Below are 20,475 nucleotides of genomic sequence, written 5' to 3'. Positions count from 1 at the left end.
GTAAACAGCACTAAATGTCTCAGTCTTCCCCAGTACTTGCAAACAGCACTAAATGTCTCAGTCTTCCCCAATACTTGTAAACAGCACTAAATGTCTCACAGTCTTCCCCAGTACTTGTAAACAGCACTATAATGTCTCAGTCTTCCCCAGTACTTGTAAACAGCATTATAATGTCTCACAGTCTTCCCCAATACTTGCAAACTGCACTAAATGTCTCAGTCTTCGCCTATACTTGTAAACAGCACTATAATGTCTCACAGTCTTCCCCAATACTTGCAAACAGCACTAAATGTCTCAGTCTTCCCCAATATTTGCAAACAGCACTAAATGCCTCAGTCTTCCCCCGTACTTGCAAACGGCACTATGTCTCACAGTCTTCCCCAATACTTGTAAACAGCACTATAATGTCTCACAGTCTTCCTCAGTACTTGTAAACAGCACTATAATGTCTCAGTCTTCCCCAATACTTGTAAACAGCACTAAATGTCTCAGTCTTCCCCAATACTTGTAAACGGCACTATAATGTCTCAGTCTTCCCTAACTAAAATAAAAATTTTACCTCATAAAACTCATTTCACTGCTATTTATTTCTTAAAGTGTTGCCACTGGAAGGCATTAGAGATGAACGATTGTTATTTACAGTGTACTGAGAAAAGAAAATGGAACAAAACATACAACTTCTTACAATCAGTTGAAAATTTGATGATGTTGGTTCAAATTTCCAGACACAAACTGCCATTCTTGATGATAAAATGAGCAATATATCAGTTTCAGTAAGCAATTTTAACTGCAATTTTCTACATGTTCAACAATGAAGGGTTCATTTGTTCCACAATTTCAAGGACAAAAAAATGGCATCCACACCTGTGTTTATGTTATAAATGGGTTTGCAAGTTATCCATGTGCAAGTTATTGAGGGAGCTGTGTACCCTAGCCAGTGTTTTCCTGACTGCAATTTTATGCAGTACACTTTCCCTCAGTATTTTCTGACATGGTTGACATATTTTTGCTGTTAATTGTTGCTGGGTGAAAGAGTGAGAATAGCTCAGATATTTCTTAAAGGACAATTTTCTATTTCCAAAATATCTGTGGTCTAGCCGAGTCGACAAGGTTTCAACTGAGGCTTGAAAAGACCCATGTGACCTATGTAGCACTTGTACATCAACTTATATATAAGAGATCTTTCACCAAGTTTTGAAAACAACACAGCTTATTTTCTGATTTCAACTGTTTGCTCTATTCATGATTTCAACTTATTTTTCCATGATTTCAACTGTGTTCCATGATCTATACTGTTTATTCCATTGTTTATTCTTTCAAACTTCATGTTATTCCTGTGATTTCAACTGTTTCCTCCATAACTTCTACAGTTTGATGATTTCTACTATTTCTTTCTATTATTTTTACTTCTTGTTCTATGATTTGTATTATCTGTTCTTTCTTTGATTTTTACATTCCTTCTATAAGTTCAACTGCTTAATCTTTCAATGACATCTACATACTGTTCATTCTATAATTTACATTGCTCTGATTTCTATCGTTCCATGATTTCTAGTGTTTGTTCTTTTCATGGTTGTAAGTCAACAATGTCAACCCAGATCTACTGACACATTTTCCAGTGGCATATGTGGGTCTACTCTGCATGCATATGGATTGATGTTTTAAGTACAATATGGTGACTTACTCTCCATCTTTCTGTGAATTTTTCCAGAGCTCTGTAAGATGGCACAAAACAAAGGACACCATGTGGAACATTCTGTAAATGAAAATAACAAATCTAGTAAGAGACTATTTTTCAAAATTATTTTTTTTCTTTAGTCTGTGTATAACTTAGATCCAACTGTAAACAGCATAAACCCAAACAATATGCAGGGAAATCATAAGCTTTGACTGTTTAAATGAGATCAAACAAATAAATCCTGATCTATAGACACATTATGTGATGAGAGATCTGGATCAATGCTATTCATGTGAGATCAAACAGTGTAAATCCTGATCTGCAGACACATTATGTGATGAGAGATCTGGATCAATGCTATTCATGTGAGATCAAACTGTAAATCCTGATCTGCAGACACATTATGTGATGAGAGATCTGGATCAATGCTATTCATGTGAGATCAAACTGTAAATCCTGAACTGCAGACACAGTATGTGATGAGAGATCTGGATCAATGCTATTCATGTGAGATCAAACAGTGTAAATCCTGATATGCAGACACATTATGTCATGAGAGATCTGGATCAATGCTATTCAAGTGAGATCAAACAGTGTAAATCCTGATCTGCAGACACATTATGTGATGAGAGATCTGGATCAATGCTATTCATGTGAGATCAACCAGTGTAAATCCTGATCTGCAGACACATTATGTGATGAGAGATCTGAATCAATGCTATTCATGTAAGATCAAACATTGTAAATCCTGATCTGTAGACACATTATGTAATCACGGGTCTGGCTAAATGCTGTTGGCAGCTGCATGCGAATCTTGCACAATCTTAAATACTATACCGAAATTGTGTCTATGACATGCCAGTATAAACCAAAGGGCAAAATTCTATATCAAACAGGGATGATCTTTCCAGTTGTAAGAAAAAATGGTAAGAAATGAATTTCTTCAAAATTTTCTTACTGTAAAGTATCATACCAAATTTTGTTTAAATCATGTTGTTCAACAATAATTAGTGGAAATAAAATTGGCAATGGGATTATCGTGGAAACATGTGGGTACTACTATATGCCCTTTTCCATAAGTATAATGGATAGCAGTAAAGTAGAATATATAAAGCAATGAAAAAGTTTCAATGCTTTTCTTACTCATTCAAAATTACACTGCCCTATCCATATCCTAAGTGTAATTTTATCCTGCATGTGCACATTCATGTATCATCCTTACTCATATAGGGAAGCCATGTTGGCTCAATGGTTATAGAACCTGATTTGCAATCAAAATGGTTTTAATTCTACCACTGAAACAGTCCTGGGTTGGTTACCATGTTGTGTCATTGGGTAAGGCACTTTCCTCTAATTGCCTTGGCATTAAATAACCCACACGTATTGTTGTGCTGTAAAACACCAAATCAAAACCAACCAATCATCTTGGAATGTCTTGGAATGTGAGCATTAATAAAAAGTATTCACAGGCAGTCATCACTAAAAAGTATGCATGCACACATAGGCAGTCAACATTAAAAAGTATGCATGCATGCACAGGCAGTCAACATTACAGTCCCTGCTTGAAGGAGTGACAGGAGATGATAATGAATAATGGCAGGATAATGGAAAACCAATGCATATCAAAGTAACGATGTGATTTATGGGACAGAATGGTTCATGGAATAACGACAACAACTCTGTTCATATTACACATGTATGGAACAAGTAATGCCTTGCCTCACAAAGGCAACAGAGGGTGGATGTAGGCAATATTTATAAGTTTGGACAACATCCTGTTATAACCAACAGGATGTATAATCCTGTTCAGAAAAGCATGCAAGAAACTGGCCAAGACAAACGTATAAAGCTTCAACAAGACAACTGAAAAGAAACGCATTATGGCAATGACTCATCTAAATATCAGGTAGATTTGTTGCTATGTGTAGAGTCATTGTTATTAGAAATCAATGTTGATGGAAACTGAAGAAATCTTATAGCCTCTAGAAGAGCACTTACAAGTCCACAAGTGAATTTAATGTACATGAACTAAAAATCAATCTCAACTAGAACAACTTTGATAGATTGCCACAAAAAATCCTCATCTGACATGTTACATCAACTGCCACACCAAAACCTATACAGTAACAAGATGTCAGAACCTCAATTCCATAAGACAGTGACCAAGGATTCAAAATCCCAACTCCATCATATTTATGACAGTGACCAAGGATTGAAAACCCAAACACTGTCACATCAATGACAATGACCAAGGATTCAAAACCCCTACTCTGTCACATTTATGACAGTGACCAAGGTTTCAAAACCTCAACTCCATCACATTTATGACAGTGACCTAGGATTCAAAACCCCTACTCTGTCACATTTATGACAGTGACCTAGGATTCAAAACCCCTATTCTGTCACATTTATAACAGTGACCAAGGATTCAAAACCCCTACTCTGTCACATTTATGACAGTGACCAAGGTTTCAAAACCTCAACTCCATCACATTTATGACAGTGACCAAGGATTCAAAACCCCTATTCTGTCACATTTATAACAGTGACCAAGGATTCAAAACCCCTACTCTGTCACATTTATGACAGTGACCAAGGATTCAAAACCCCTACTCTGTCACATTTATGACAGTGACCAAGGATTCAAAACCCCTACTCTGTCACATTTATGACAGTGACCAAGGTTTCAAAACCTCAACTCCATCACATTTATGACAGTGACCAAGGATTCAAAACCCCTACTCTGTCACATTTATAACAGTGACCAAGGATTCAAAACCCCTACTCTGTCACATTTATGGCAGTGACCAAGGATTCAAAACCCCTACTCTGTCACATTTATGACAGTGACCTAGGATTCAAAACCCCTACTCTGTCACATTTATGACAGTGACCAAGGATTCAAAACCCCTACTCTGTCACATTTATGACAATGACCAAGGATTCAAAACCTCAACTCCATCACATTTATGACAGTGACCAAGGATTCAAAACCCCTACTCTGTCACATTTATGACAGTGACCAAGGATTCAAAACCTCAACTCCATCACATTTATGATAGTGCCCAAGGATTCAAAACCCCTACTCTGTCACATTTATGGCAGTGACCAAGGATTCAAAACCCCTATTCTGTCACATTTATGACAGTGACCTAGGATTCAAAGCCTCAACTCCATCACATTTATGACAGTGACCAAGGATTCAAAACCCCTACTCTGTCACATTTATGACAGTGACCAAGGATTCAAAACCTCAACTCCATCACATTTATGAGTGACCAAGGATTCAAAACCCCTACTCTGTCACATCAATGACAGTGACCAAGGATTCAAAACCTCAACTCCATCACATTTATGATAGTGACCAAGGATTCAAAACCCCTACTCTGTCACATTTATGACAGTGACCAAAGATTCAAAACCCCTATTCTGTCACATTTATGACAGTGACCGAGGATTCAAAACCTCAGCTCCATCACATTTATGACAGTGACCAAGGATTCAAAACCTCAACTCCATCACATTTATGACAGTGACCAAGGATTCAAAACCCCTACTCTGTCACATTTATGACAGTGACCAAGGATTCAAAACCACTACTCTGTCACATTTATGACAGTGACCAAGGATTCAAAACCTCAACTCCATCACATTTATGACAGTGACCAAAGATTCAAAACCCCTACTCTGTCACATTTATGACAGTGACCAAGGATTCAAAACCCCTACTCTGTCACACTTATGACAGTGACCTAGGATTCAAAACCCCTAATCTGTCACATTTATGACAGTGACCAAGGATTCAAAACCCCTACTCCATCACATTTATGACAGTGACCAAGGATTCAAAACCCCTACTCTGTCACATTTATGACAGTGATCAAGGATTCAAAACCCTTACTCTGTCACATTTATGACAGTGACCAAGGATTCAAAACCCCTACTCTGTCACATTTATGACAGTGACCTAGGATTCAAAACCCCTACTCTGTCACATTTATGACAGTGACCTAGGATTCAAAACCCCATACTCTGTCACATTTATGACAGTGACCTAGGATTCAAAACCCCAACTCAGTCACATTTATGACAGTCACCAAGAATTCAAAATCTGAACTCCAATAAACATGACAAAATACACATGACAAGTTTTCCTGTCATGAATGCTTACAAAAGTTGATTGCAAATATTTGAAAATGACACTGAAATTTAAATATGTGTACATTTCATACCTGCCATTGCTAAGTGGGGGAGGGTCTGTGCAAGCAAGCATGAATAAAATACTGACCATGCAGACTTTATGTATGAGGCTGCCCAGCTCATCCTGGAAATCAAAAGATTCCATTGTCTTGTATACAGCCTGCAGAGATCGACCCGTTGGACCCTGGCCAATTGCTCCTACCCACACCTAACAACAGATAAGATACAGGATCAAAATACACAAGAAAACAAATCACCTTAATGTCATGAAAGTGTGGTAAATCAAGTACATTCACTTGGTTCCTCACATAAAATTTTTGTGAATTAATGATTAATTAATTCATAACAACAGTGCCAATAATGGCATATGATTTGCCCATTTCATTACCTTTCTCCTACCAATGACTTTGACCGAAGCAACAGAGATTTGACTACTTTATGATAAAATGTGAACCAAGGTAAAGTTTCATCAAAATATCAGTAGAGGTTAAAAAGTGTCATCCTATATAAGAAAACAGGCCACTGACTTACATTATTACTTATTCTGACCTTGACCTAATGGCTGGTGGCCTTTGTGAATAAAGAAGGCATCATTATATCCACATGTATAACAGACTAAAGTGTTATTAAAATATCTTTCAAAACTGATCAAAAATATATTCCTATACACGACCAAGGCGCTTTTTTGCATTTCACTTGACACGACCTTGACCTCAAGGCAGGGGGTATGTATATGGCATGTGATACTATCTATACATGATATGTAATTTGTTAGTTTCATTAAAATAGTATGAATGACATTAACTTTGGGAGATCAGATTTCTTCTTAGGGGTAGAAAATGTATATTCATGGGTACTTAATTTTGAGAATGTGTCATTTTAGAAAAAAATATTTAGGGACAATATACCTATATCTGTAAAAGATGGTACTGATATACACTTCCGTGCATTTTCAAGCAAATAGGTTTCATGCTTCCAACATTAATTAGGTTGATTAGGTAATTAGGTTGATTAGGTAATTAGGTTGATTAGGTAAGTTATTGATAATTCTTAGCATGAATTTGGAGAGCTGAAATGAACGAGATGGTGACAACCTATTGCATGACTTGTATTAGGACTGTGATTAGTTTTATCAGTGTTATTAAAGACTGTTATCAAAAGATAATACTCTTGACAATTTGGGATTAGGTACCAAAACAAAGCCTATGACAGTAAACCAAGCCTTTCTTTGTCAAATATAAACAGTTCTGTCAAGTCACTTTCTCAGTGCTGCAGAGACAGCAATCAAAATGTGGGAAACCTGAATGGTACAAAAGCTATGTGATGTTTTCAGTTCATGAAAGATCATTGGCATGCGACTTTACTGTCAAAATTTACTGTGTGGGACAAATAACAGACTAGGAGATTGACAGACCTGCCAACCCTGATGAGTCCATCTCAGTAAGGCAGTTTATTTTTTTCTGTAATATTGACCAGTTTTCAGTAAGGTGTAAAAAAATATCAATAAGTGCCATTGTAAAGCTGGAAAACGTAATTAAAAGTTCAACACAGTGACAATAACGTTATGTTCAACTGAAAATGCTGTAAAGAATGCGTAGACTTCATTTACCATTAGTACAGTTGCACAAACTTTAGTTCCAAACCCTATGCAACTCAATGACTTGTTGCTATCTCAGCTTGACGTAATGCTTGGAAATTCTTTTTCCATTTCACATGATGATGGCAATCATATCTCCCACCACGATACATACTCAAATTGGCATGTGATGTCCAATAAACATAATTGTGTCCTCTCCAGCTTTTATTCACAAGAATCTGAATACTTTTTTAAATTCTTCTTGTTGATTACTAACACTTTTCTCAAAGCTTATTTTCCCTTTCATCTTTAATATGCATCACTTTCTGGACGCCATTTTTAAAAAAAATTGTATAATCAACAGTTTGATCATGAAGATGCTTTGCATGAACAAACAGGTACAGTTTAAAGCATCTGGGGTGCTGCTGTAAAGTTAGTCTGGTTCCTTGACTAATTTCACTAATTCTAATATGAGACCCAGATCCAAATCAAACACGGACGAACCAAATTATCCAGAATTTTTGGCAACCATCATTTTTTCGTAGTTTTTGCTTGTATCCCGTAAGTCTGTATTTTAAGGGCAATTTTCTTAAAACTTACAGCTAAATCGTAAGAGTTGGCAGGTCTGGATTGATTACAATGCCTAATGATCATTTTGACTAACTGCATGTGCACGCGCTTTGCCACCTTGATTTTCATGAGCATTACTCCATACACTTTTAATCCATCATATTAAATCCTTCCATGATGTTTTTAACACTTGGTCCCCAGACTGGTTTTTAACACCTGGTCCCCAGAAGACTGGTTCTGATCAGAGTGGGGCTGATAGTAAAGAAAATCTTAACAAATTCAAACAGAAAGAAACCATATTTAGAAAATTTAAATAAAAAATGTTAAGACACTATCAAATTTCCTCTGTTATACAGAAATGATGAACTAAACAACGAAAAACTGAATTTGATGAGAGGAAATTTTTCTCAATTAAACAGCTGTTCATAGGTCAGTCCCATGCATGCATCATGACAAAATAAACCATCCATATAAGATCGGCATAGAAATATTTACTCTATCACTTTCAATGACATGGTTTGCTTCTAGTTGCACTGGGAATGGCACACCCAGCTCAGATTGGAAGGAATTGATGGGAGAGAGGGTTCCACTGCTGAGCACTACACTCCTTGTCACACTGAAGTCAGAGAAGGCCTGAAATTTGTATCAAACAGATTTTAGCATCAAGTGTCAACAACCACAGGGACAAAATGGACGATAAAATTGTCAGAAATTTTTTAATGGATAGCAACAAGAACTATAAACACAATTTACAATCTGCATAACATTTTGAACAATGACACAGTCATACTATGTTTTCTATCGCACACAATATTTTCTTGGAATAAGTGCAAAATTCTCGGATCAGGTAATGTACGTCCAAGTGCAAAAAGACTGATCACAGAATGCACCAGCAGATTAAAGTCTACACTGTCTGATTACTAACTACTGCATTTAACTTCCAGTGTTTGCAAGACCACAAAGTCTACACTGTTTGATTACTAACAACTGCATTCAACTTCCAGTGTTTGCAAGACCACAAAGGGCTACTATAAACAGCCATCTTTGAAAAAGGTAACCAAAACTGATTGGTTTCTACAATGTGTGGATAGAATGCACACAAAAACCATTTTATTCAGATTTAAAAAAAAAGAAAAAGAATTCTTAATTTTCAAAAATTGTAGATTTCATCTCTAAAATAGTATGTATACATGATGGTCTTTAAAAACTGAATTCTTGTCCTAATGCTTGCAGAATAACACGTAAGTGTGAATCAAAGAATAGATACAGATTAAAATGTTAATTCACTAAGATAACACTAAACGGCTTCAAAACTGTGGTGCTTTGTGACGGTGAGGTCCTTATCAAAGAATATACATGATCCATATTGTTTAAAAGCTGAGACCAAAAACTTACAAGAGTCACTATCTCATACTGATCCTTTATTTGACAGAACCATCCAGAGAAGCAGTGACAAAAAGGATTTTCAAGATGGCCACTGTGTGGTGGCCATCTTGGATGTGAGATTGGCACCATTTTCATTTAAAACCAACTGGACATCATAAGAAGTCTTGGTGAAACCTCTCTTGTCAATGATTTTCTGTTCAGGTGGCACTCTACAGTTGCATATTTTGCATAGGGTTAGGATTTTAAAGAAAAAGAATTTCCCCAGCTTTCCTCACCGGTTATACTGGCCATTTAAAAAGACCTTGTATATCTTAGGTATAATTAAAAGAACCTTTAATTCCCTTTATTTTGGTGTATGATTGATGGGTGTACTATGGGTTATAGAGTATACAGCTTGGCCTTACTTCAAATGTGCACCTTTCAAAAAAGTGCTAGCTCTACTTGGTCATTTTCACTTCCTGAACTTAAGAGGTAAATTGTATAAAAAAGAGCCAATAACTTTTTTTATATTTTATATATTTGGTAATTCATTCATTGCACTTTCAGAAGCTGGTATTGTCTAGTCTGGCAAAATTCATTTTCCCTATTTTAATAGCTGCTATGCATAGTGCACTTTAGACTAATTTAGGCTGATTTTTTAACACAAGGGATCAATCATTTTAGTTAGCAGTGTGCTTAAATCATGTAAAATTTCCAAAAGTACAATATCCAAAGAAATATCATCCACATTACATATAGGTATGCCAACATTCTCTCCACTGTGCATGTTGTAAACGCGAACTACTTCACCTTACATACGTCACTCTCTCTAAAGTACATATTAATTGGTGAGCGCCCCCTCAGGTAGAGTTGTGATAACAAGAATTTCAAGATGGCCACTGTGTATCCTATTCAAATTGTAAATAATTCCCTGTTCAAATGGTAATTCATTTCCTATTCAAATTGTAAATAATTCCCTGTTCAAATGGTAATTCATTTCCTATTCAAATTATAAATAATTCCCAGTTCAAATGGTCATTCGTTTCCTATTCAAATTGTAAATAATTCCCTGTTCAAATGGTAATTCATTTCCTATTCAACTTATAAATAATTCCCTGTACAATTGGTAATTCATTTCCTATTCAAATTGTAAATGATTCCCTGTTCAAATGGTAATTCATTTCCTATTCAAATGATAAATAATTCCCAGTTCAAATGGTCATTCGTTTCCTATTCAAATTGTAAGTAATTCCCTGTTCAAATGGTAATTCATTTCCTATTCAAATTGTAAATAATTCCCTGTTCAAATGGTAATTTATTTCCTATTCAAATTGTAAATAATTCCTGGTTCAATTGGCAAATAATTCCCTATTCAAATGGTAATTCATTTCCTATTCAATGGTAATAAATTTGCTAATAAAATAGTAATTCATTTCCTATTTAAATGGTAAATAATTCCCTATTCAAATGGTAATTCAAAACCTATTCAAACAGTAATTCGTTTTCTAATAGAATGGGAATTAATTTCCTATTCAAATGGTAAATAATTTCCTTTTCAAATGGTAATATATTTCCTATTCTCCTGTTTTGATGTTTGATACCTCAGTTAAAGCTTACCTAAAGTTAATCATCATTTATAATATACACTTTTCAATACAATGTTCATTGGATGTATCAAAATCATACATTACTAAATTTTCAAAATTTAGAACATGAACTACTCTTCTTGATTCAAATGTAATGCATTAAAATACGAGTTGAAAAAGTAACACAATTATAAAAATAACAAAATACCAAAAATGACTTGAATCTGTTCTTTTTTTGCAGTTTTAATCTGGAAACAACACAGAAAACTAAGTTCCTGGAAACTGAAATGGAGTCATTTTCCAAATGCTATAAAATGACAGTGAGTTTCTGAGATGATGGTGATATGTAATTTGAAACGGAGTCATTTTCCAACTTCTAGGAAATGACATGAGAGGATGGTGAAATGGAATTTGAAACGGAGTCTTTTTCCAACTTCTAGGAAATGACAGTAAGTTCCTGAGAGGATGGTAATATGGAATTTGAAATGGGAGTATTTTTTCCAACTTCTAGGAAATTACAGTAAGTTCATGAGAGGATGGTGATATGTAATTTGAAATGGAGTCTTTTTCCAACTTCTAGGAAATGACAGTAAGTTCCTGAGAGGATGGTGATATGGAATTTGAAACGGAGTCTTTTTCCAACTTCTGGGAAATGACAGTAAGTTCCTGAGAGGATGGTGATATGGAATTTGAAATGGAGTCTTTTTCCAACTTCTGGGAAATGACAGTAAGTTCCTGAGAGGATGGTGATATGGAATTTGAAATGGAGTCTTTTTCCAACTTCTGGGAAATGACAGTAAGTTCCGGAGAGGATGGTGACATGGAATTTGAAATGTAGTCATTTTCCAACTTCTAGGAAATGACAGTAAGTTCCTGAGAGGATGGTGATATGGAATTTGAAATGGAGTCTTTTTCCAAATTGTAGGAAATGACAGTAAGTTCCTGAGAGGATGGTGATATGGAATTTGAAACGGAGTCTTTTTCCAACTTCTAGGAAATGACAGTAAGTTCCTGAGAGGATGGTGATATGGAATTTGAAATGGAGTCTTTTTCCAAATTGTAGGAAATGACAGTAAGTTCCTGAGAGGATGGTGATATGGAATTTGAAACGGAGTCTTTTTCCAACTTCTAGGAAATGATAGTAAGTTCCTGAAAGGATGGTGATATGGAATTTGAAACGGAGTCTTTTTCCAACTTCTAGGAAATGACAGTAAGTTCCAGAGAGGATGGTGATATGGAATTTGAAACGGAGTCTTTTTCCAACTTTTAGGAAATGACAATAAGTTCATGAGAGGATGGTGATATGGAATTTGAAATGGAGTCTTTTTCCAGCTTCTAGGAAATGACAGTAAAGCATCAGGGAAATTGAGCTAGAAGCAAAAGCTAAAGAGAAACAACAATGCAAGCAAAAAGGTGACAGCAATGTCTCATCTATGCTTCAAAGCCGGAGTAATAAAAATCTTTTCAGGTCATTTAATCATGGATGTAAATAATAATGGCATAAAGAATTTTAAAAAATTTGCAAATGAAATTTTTATGGGCATGAAAAACCTGAAATACCACATATATGTGTGTGTTTGATTTGGATTTTTAACAAACCTTAAACAATTTTTCAGTCATATCACTATGATGTCTGCAGTGTGGCAGTTTATAGTGATATCCAGCACTGTGGCATCATGCTGCAGAGATCTTGCATTATGTACCACCCAGTTACATTATCTTGATACGAGTCCTAACTACTAACCTTTTTTTTTTTAGCTGAATGCCTAGTGTGGCAGCCGTTAGTACCATGTTTTTAAAAATCTTTAGTTTGATTCCACCAGTGTTTTGAACATGTGACTTATGAGGCAGATGCCTTTACTACTTAGGCCACCGAAGCAGTCCAACTACGCATATAAAGTGGCATATTAAAAAGGTTCTGACTTTCATCTTTTGAGTCTGGAGTATGGTATCCAGCAATTTCATAAAATGAAATATAGATCTCTTATGTTACGTGTTTAGGCTTGAATAAACAGTAACACAAGAAAGAGTGAAAACAATAAGCTTTGAAAAAAAAAAATAATTTATTTACTTGGAAAAATATGGTAAAAATGAAGAAAAAAATTAAAAAACTTAGGGTTTTAAGAATCAAATCCAAAAAGATTACACGAATATAATTTTAGAAGTCCTAATAATAAAATGTTCTTATGATTTCAAGTTCGAGTCCCAATGAAGAATCCAAGATGGAATTTGAGGATATATGCTTTAACCTGTAGCGTGTTGAAGTCTACAGTTCCTTGTAGAAACAAGAAATATCACTCTGGTTTTGGAAATCTGAATAAATTTTTTATAAGAGCTGTCTTTGTTCAAGAATCTCACATGAGCACACGTTTTCCAGGAAAAACGAATTAATCCTTTTGAATCCAAATAATTTGAAATAACTCCAAATGGCACAACAGTCAACTTTCCAGTGTAATAGCCGAACTCTTTTTACTTCTCTAATACCATGGTTTAAAACTTGAATTTTACGCCCCAGATAAGAGTCACGTGGTCATGTTTACATACAAAAAAAAAAAAATCACTTTGCCTCTGTATGTCCTTGATAAGACCCAATCATTTTACTCTAAGAAATAAAATAACAAAAACTGTTTACATCTTGAATCAAAAATGCTCCAACCCCAACATCACTTGCATCAACAGACAGTTTAAATGACTGGCTGAAATTTGGAGCTGTAAGAACTGGTGCACTTTCAAGTATGGATTTCAACTTGTCAAAAGCCTCCTGACATTTTTCAGTCCAAAGGAACTTGTTTTTCTAACTCAATAAATTTGTCAGGGGTTTAGCAATTATAGAAAATTTGGAACAAAATTTTCAATAGTTTCTGGCCATAACCAAAAATCATATCAGTTGTTTTTTATTAACAGGCTTAAATCCAACCCTCTGTTAAACGAGAATCAGACTGATCCAGATAAGGATATCAGTGTTGGAAATCTTGTCCTGCTATGTAATACGAAGGAAGCAGCAGAAATGGAAGCTGACGAGTTTCTTCTCAAGGCAACTAGTCCAGGTTTGGCTGGAATGCTATACCAGGTGGATAATGAAGATATAAGCCTCAGAAATCAACATCTTAGTGTTATACCCAGCATGTTCTGCAAGGCTGCAGAAGATGGAGACCACTTGCCGAAGCAGGTGCTGATCTCCTAAGCACTCTATGTAACAGAACTTGCTGACTACCTACAGTGGAATACTATCATGGTTAATTGTTGGCTGCTGTGTGATGCCTTTTCCCATGACTACTGTTTTCTTGATGCTGATTGTGAGGGAAAATATTGAGCATGGATGACAGTCCATGAGATTCAGGAACTGACCTTCTTCATGGTCTATTAGTGGTTCACCATCTTCTCTTATCAGGAAATGCTGTATTTTTGGTCTTGCCTTTCAGTCTAGCAAGGCTGAACAACTTTCTATCAGATGTACAAACAGACAGACTGCCTCCACTTCTGCATTGAATGCGTAGTTAAGGAGATACAGAAGAGTGCTCAATGCCAGAATGTAGCCTTTGATTCCATATTTAATCTCGAAGCTGCTGGATGTGGAACCATCAGATTGTACAGCAATATACAAGTCATTAAATGATTGGATAAGGATGAGGAGTTCTGGAGGGCAAATGAATGGATAAGGCTGAGGAGTTTTGGAGGGCAAATGAATGGATAAGGATGAGGAATTCTGGGGGGCAAATGACCTTTCAGAGTATTGTGAAGAGGCGTACCCTGTTGACCAAACTGAATGCAATTAACCATTCTTTCTTTTAAAAAGAAAGGTTGTCAACACTTTCAATTTATATACTACTTTAGCTACACTTTGTTTCCATGGTTACACAAAAAATACTGAATGACCGTGTAAAATCTCAATTATCAAAATGCATTTTGCATAGAAATACCTTGAATGATTTGAGAATTATGCTCTGAACACAAAAATATTTAGACAGACAGACAGACAGACATCTGTAGTAATGGCTATATGTTGCTGTACTGATATGGTTTGATATTCAGATGTACATTAAATACTACTGACCATGAGGAATGCTTAACACTGTGCCAACATGGAAGGTATCATGCAAAGCCTTTTATAACAGCATGCTGTACAGTGGAAGGTATCATGCAAAGCCTTTTATATCAGCCTGCTGTACAGTGGAAGGTATCATGCAAAGCCTTTTATATCAGCATGCTGTACAGTGGAAGGTATCATGCAAAGCCTTTTATAACAGCATGCTGTACAGTGGAAGGTATCATGTAAATCCTTTTATAACAGCATGCTGTACAGGCATCTAAGCTATAACAGATGTAACTGTCCCTCCATCCAAGAGGAGAAAAATCTCACCTGAGTTGTTTTGGTAAATAGGCAACATATTTAGGTCTTTTATGGGCAAAAGATGCAGTTAACATCTTTCCTTTGCAAGGATGTGGATCATCTAATGTTCTATAACGGGGTAATCTATCTGAAGAAAAAAATGGAACCTTTTACCATAGTTATGTTTTTTCTGTACTTACCACAGCAGGATTCATACACCAGAAGTTGATGCTGAACTCCCAGGATGGTGAAGTCTTCCTACCTATATGAACAACAGAAGAAAATTAAAACAATTCATTCCAGCTAATTTTATTCATTAAAAATCATATGGTAAGAAATTCTACACACAAGTGATATGTGAAGTGTCCAGCCTAGACAGGCAGGAACAATGGCAGCACTATAAACACTTTGTATTGTTGTTGTTGTTGTTGTTGTATGGTTTAACGCCATTTTTCAGCACACAATAGGCTATACATGGCGGTCAGTATTAATGGTGGAGGAAGAACCAGGGAAAACCCCGGAAAGAACCACCGACCCACGAGAAGCTACTGGCAAGCTTTCTCACATACCCACGTTGGCTGAATCCGAGACTCGAACCCATTTACCTGGTCAAAGTTGCAGTGAAAATCTTTTCAATTGTTAGAAAGTTTCGACTAGAAAGGCAAATGTTAATGGACAATTGGATAATGCCATAGCATAGTAATCCAGACTTAAGACTAGTCTATAAAATGTTAAACTGAATAATATAATATAATAGTATAATAGTGTACCAAAATAGATATAATGACTCCTATGTCTTGCTTATTTACAGACAATATAAAAATATAAGTAGTATTGTTATTTTTAAAACACATATCCATATGTTTTCATGTCTTCACCCACACCCATGTTTGATGTACTAAGTGACCAAGTGGTTATTGATAGCAATAGGGGCTGATGTTAGCTGTATGCACATCTCTCTTGACAACTTGTGCTCAATAGGGTCCAAAAACAAAGACTGTGGAACAAGCAATGACACAATTATTAATGGCCCTATGAAAATTAAGAAAGGGATGTACACTAGTAATGCAAAGTGGGGGGGGGGGGGAATTAAGTGCTTGAATACTTGTCTCATAATTGCATTTGAAATAACTGTCATAGAACAGCTTTTTCAAGTGAATTTCTATACTTTTATGCATAAATTACCTTTATTTTCAATATATCCTGCCTCTGAAAGATTTTAAACCCAAAACAATACCCCAAAAAATATGCTGACAATAAAGTTTGTCACTTGAATTGTTAAAGTAGTACTGATACGAGTATTATTCCAATGGTAGTGGTGTTAAGAGTGGTAAAATTCAAGCCAGATCCCCCATCCTCATGAAAAAATGGCTGAAATTAATTATCTGTGGCTTAAAGCCAAGCCTCTGTCATTCTGCAATTTGGAGATCGTCTGCTCGGCAACAACTTTCGTACTGGGAGAGGTGGATGGAACTATGTTTATTTTGTGGTTTTGCAAAGAAATTAGTGACATGTGAGCTTTATAACAACCGTACCTCCATGTTTCTGTCGAGAATTCAGCCAAGTAGAATCCTGAAGGAAAAAAAAACAACAACAATGTAACACTTTATAAATAAATCTGTACTCAGAAAAAAAGCATGTCTCAACGGTTATCACAGCAAACTTAGGACAGGGTCTGTGTAGATTCTATTCGTTCCCGTCATGATTCATACAGATGTGGATTTTTTTCCAAGTTCTTTCTGAAGAGTTTTTGAGGACTTCAGGTGTTTTAAAGAAGTATTTTTTCCTTATGGAAATTGAATGTTCTCAATATGCTACTTTTTTATCACTGCATAAATAGGTACAAAAATAAAAGAACGCAACATACCTGTGTGACTACAGCAAAGACAAACTAACCCGTCTGGTAACTACTGCACCATGCGTCTTTTGACACAGAATATCACTGCATTTTTTTTTTTAAACTATGTAAATAATAATTCCGATTTTTTAAAATCTATATAATTTTTGGCTTAAATATTCTGTATTCACTCAGATGAATTTAAGAAGTTGCTGGCATTATTCAAAGATGTTTATAACTTTTTATAATTTCAAAGACTTCAAAAGGCTGTAGAATCCATGTTAGTCAGGTATGCCGTCATTGCTATGTGACCTTTGCCATGCAATTAACATGGTTCCATTAACGATTTTCTTTAGGGGCCAGAGAGCCTAAAGTAGTTCCTATTGCAAATATAAATGGGCCCTGCCCTAATGTAATTTACTTACAGCTTACGCAGAATTCCCAACATCAGTCATTTTTTCTTAAAAATTTTATTCCCTACTGATATTCCCCCGCCAAAGATTACATTAAATGCTTCGTTTTCAACTTTCAACATCATGGTAAATATTACCTACAAAGATTACATTAAATGCTTCATTTTCAACTTTCCACATCATGGTATATATTACCAAGAAAAGGAAATAATAATGATCATAAGCAAGTCACAGAATTACAAGGAAAAAAGGTATGTTCATATAATGTTTTCAGGTAAAAATAATTTTTTCAATAATATCTACTGATGATGACATGTTATAATGATAATAATAATAATACTAATAGTAACAATAACAATAATAATAAGAATACTACTAATAATAATGTATTACATGTTAGGAGTCATTCCACAACCTTGTTAAGCAAAAACAAAAGGATCTTATTCATGTCTTCTCACTTATTTTAACAATAAAGTGCTAAAAACTAAACTACAGAGTTGTCTCCCCTTAGAAGAATTGGCACTAAATGCCACTATTAATCAATTACTACTACAGAGGAAGTGCATGCTCTTCTAGGGATGCTGGGAAGGATTAAGATTGCATGCATATATTATGACTGAGTAAGTTTTATCATAAAATATTGTAGTAAAACCCTTGCTTTCTTCTCAACCAATCATAATATGTTTGACGAATAGGCAAGAGATGGAGTGAGTTACGTCCTCTTTCTTCACAGTTGATTCTGGCTCCAGTCTCTTAATGTATACAAAAATAGTGTTCAGTCTAACTTGTGAAAAGGGTAAGGGTTAGCACATATCAATATAGCAGTAGTCCAGATCACAGTGACCTGGTAAGAAACATGTTGTGCAGCTAATACAGGTCTCACTAGACAAACTGAATCCTTAGGGATGAAAGGTCTTAGAGATAGAAGCTGGAAAATATCACATCAGTCTTCCATCCCACAACGTAAGTAATGTTAGTCAGTTTACTCAATATGTTAGGCTCATAGAGACCCTTAAAGATTTCACACAGTCTTGGGTAAATTCCTTGTAAGCTGAGTTGATAACACTGGTCAACAGTGAAATCATTACTGACTTGAAAAGGCCCTAATCTGTAGTATTTTGGTGTGCCGAACACGAATATAACCGTGAAAAATTTGTATTGGCTCTCGTTTTGAAGATATTCATATACCTCATTTTCTATGTTTCACTGTGTAAATTTCTCCAGTAGGACTGCAGCAACATCCGGAATAATGATGTAACATTGCATAATACCATCATGCTCACATCATCCACAGTTGATTGCATCATTTTCTGATGCAATGCAATACTAATGCCATGCGGCTGCTGAAGTAAGTTGACGTCAGCAGTGTACTATACATGTGTAGGCCTATTATACTAATGCCAGGCGGCTGCTGAAGCTGACGTAAGCAGTGTACTATATAAAGCCCAATCAGATAGGTTCAGCATTTAAAATATTTTAGACGTTGTGCGAGACAGTTCAAGCTACTGTTACATAAAACTTATTATTTTATCCATTTACGTACAATAAAGAACAGTAATGCCTCGAAAGTGTGTTAATACCGCGGACAATTTTTGCTATATTTGTGGGGAAGTGACATTTGCCAACCAGAAGAAAAGTATCAATTCTCAAGTGAAGAAGGCATATCATCTTTACTTCGGATGCAAGGTTGGTGACCAAGACAAGCCTTGGGCTCCGCATATATGCTGTGCTACATGTACAACACAGCTTTCACAGTGGTTGAATTGCAAAAGGTCATCAATGCCGTTTGCAGTCCCAATGGTGTGGAGAGAGCCAAGCAACCACCTAAATGACTGTTACTTCTGCGTGGTTCCTCCTCTTTCCGGCGGAATAACGAAGCGAAAGAAGTCGAGAATAGTCTACCCAAACATTCCGTCTGCATTGAGACCAGTTCCACATGGTGAGGGACTTCCTATTCCAGAACCTCCAGCAGAATATTCTCTTGATTCATCTGACGAAGACAAAGGTGAGTCGACCTGTTCTTCTCCTGGTCCATCAGCATGCAGTGATCCAGATTTTCACTGTGGTGCATCATCAACCCCACACTGAATAACACAGGAAGAACTAAATGACCTGATTCGCGATTTGGACTTATCAAAGAACAAGGCAGAATTGCTAGGATCAAGACTCCAACAATGGAATCTTCTAGAAGAAGATGTCAAAATTACTGCATATCGAAAGCGCCACCAGCAATTGGAGCCTTTCTTCAGAAAGGAAAGTAATCTGATATTCTGTTCCGATATTGAGGGCCTCATGAATGCTTTAAAAATCACTCATGACCCACAAGAATGGAGACTATTTGTGGACTCTTCGAAACTGAGTCTCAAGGCTGTGCTTTTGCACAATGGAAACATTCTTCCATCTATTCCAGTAGCGTTTGCTGTCCACATGAAAGAGACATACGATAACTTAAGGCAGCTACTGAATTCCATTGAGTATAACAAGTACAGCTGGCACCTCTGTGGTGATTTGAAGGTAGTTGCCCTTTTAATGGGACTGCAGCAAGGATATACAAAATACATGTGTTTCTTATGCGAGTGGGATAGCCGAGCAAGGGAAATGCACTACATGAGGAAGGAATGGACTCACAGGCAGAATGTAGCCATTGGAGAGAAGAATATCCAACACCCAGCTCTGGTTGAGGCTCAGAAAATCTTGCTACCACCCCTTCACATCAAACTAGGTTTGATGAAGAACTTCGTGAAAGCCATTGACCGGACTTTGCCAGCATTCCGATACCTGCATGAAAAATTCCCTCGACTCAGCGAAGCAAAGATTAAAGAGGGAGTTTTTGTGGGTCCTCAGATTCGAGAGCTTTTCAAAGATGACCGGTTCAACAACTTGCTGGAAGGTGACGCGAAACAAGCATGGAATGCTTTTC

At 36.1% G+C, this 20,475-nt stretch overlaps 1 protein-coding gene across 3 annotated transcripts in view; it reads right to left on the bottom strand.

The window, feature by feature from the left end:
- The window catches only part of LOC149775097 (Fanconi anemia group J protein homolog), a 240,562-nt gene that overhangs the window by 98,365 nt on the left and 121,722 nt on the right, over positions 1–20,475 (bottom strand). For all 3 annotated transcript variants that reach the window (XM_089944188.1, XM_089944189.1, XM_089944190.1), the window contains exons 16-20: positions 16,841–16,877; positions 15,506–15,567; positions 8,520–8,657; positions 5,967–6,086; positions 1,685–1,756 (exon numbers count right to left, since the gene is read on the bottom strand). In XM_089944188.1, coding sequence (XP_089800314.1) covers positions 1,685–1,756; positions 5,967–6,086; positions 8,520–8,657; positions 15,506–15,567; positions 16,841–16,877 — 429 coding nt within the window. The remainder of the gene's footprint in view (positions 1–1,684; positions 1,757–5,966; positions 6,087–8,519; positions 8,658–15,505; positions 15,568–16,840; positions 16,878–20,475) is intronic.

The sequence above is a fragment of the Sinohyriopsis cumingii genome, chromosome 19 (genome assembly GCF_028554795.1).
Source record: "Sinohyriopsis cumingii isolate HCF-2022 chromosome 19, ASM2855479v2, whole genome shotgun sequence".
NCBI classification, from domain to species: domain Eukaryota; kingdom Metazoa; phylum Mollusca; class Bivalvia; order Unionida; family Unionidae; genus Sinohyriopsis; species Sinohyriopsis cumingii.
Note: the sequence above shows the minus strand (reverse complement) of the source record. Positions and strands in the feature narration are given on the sequence as shown.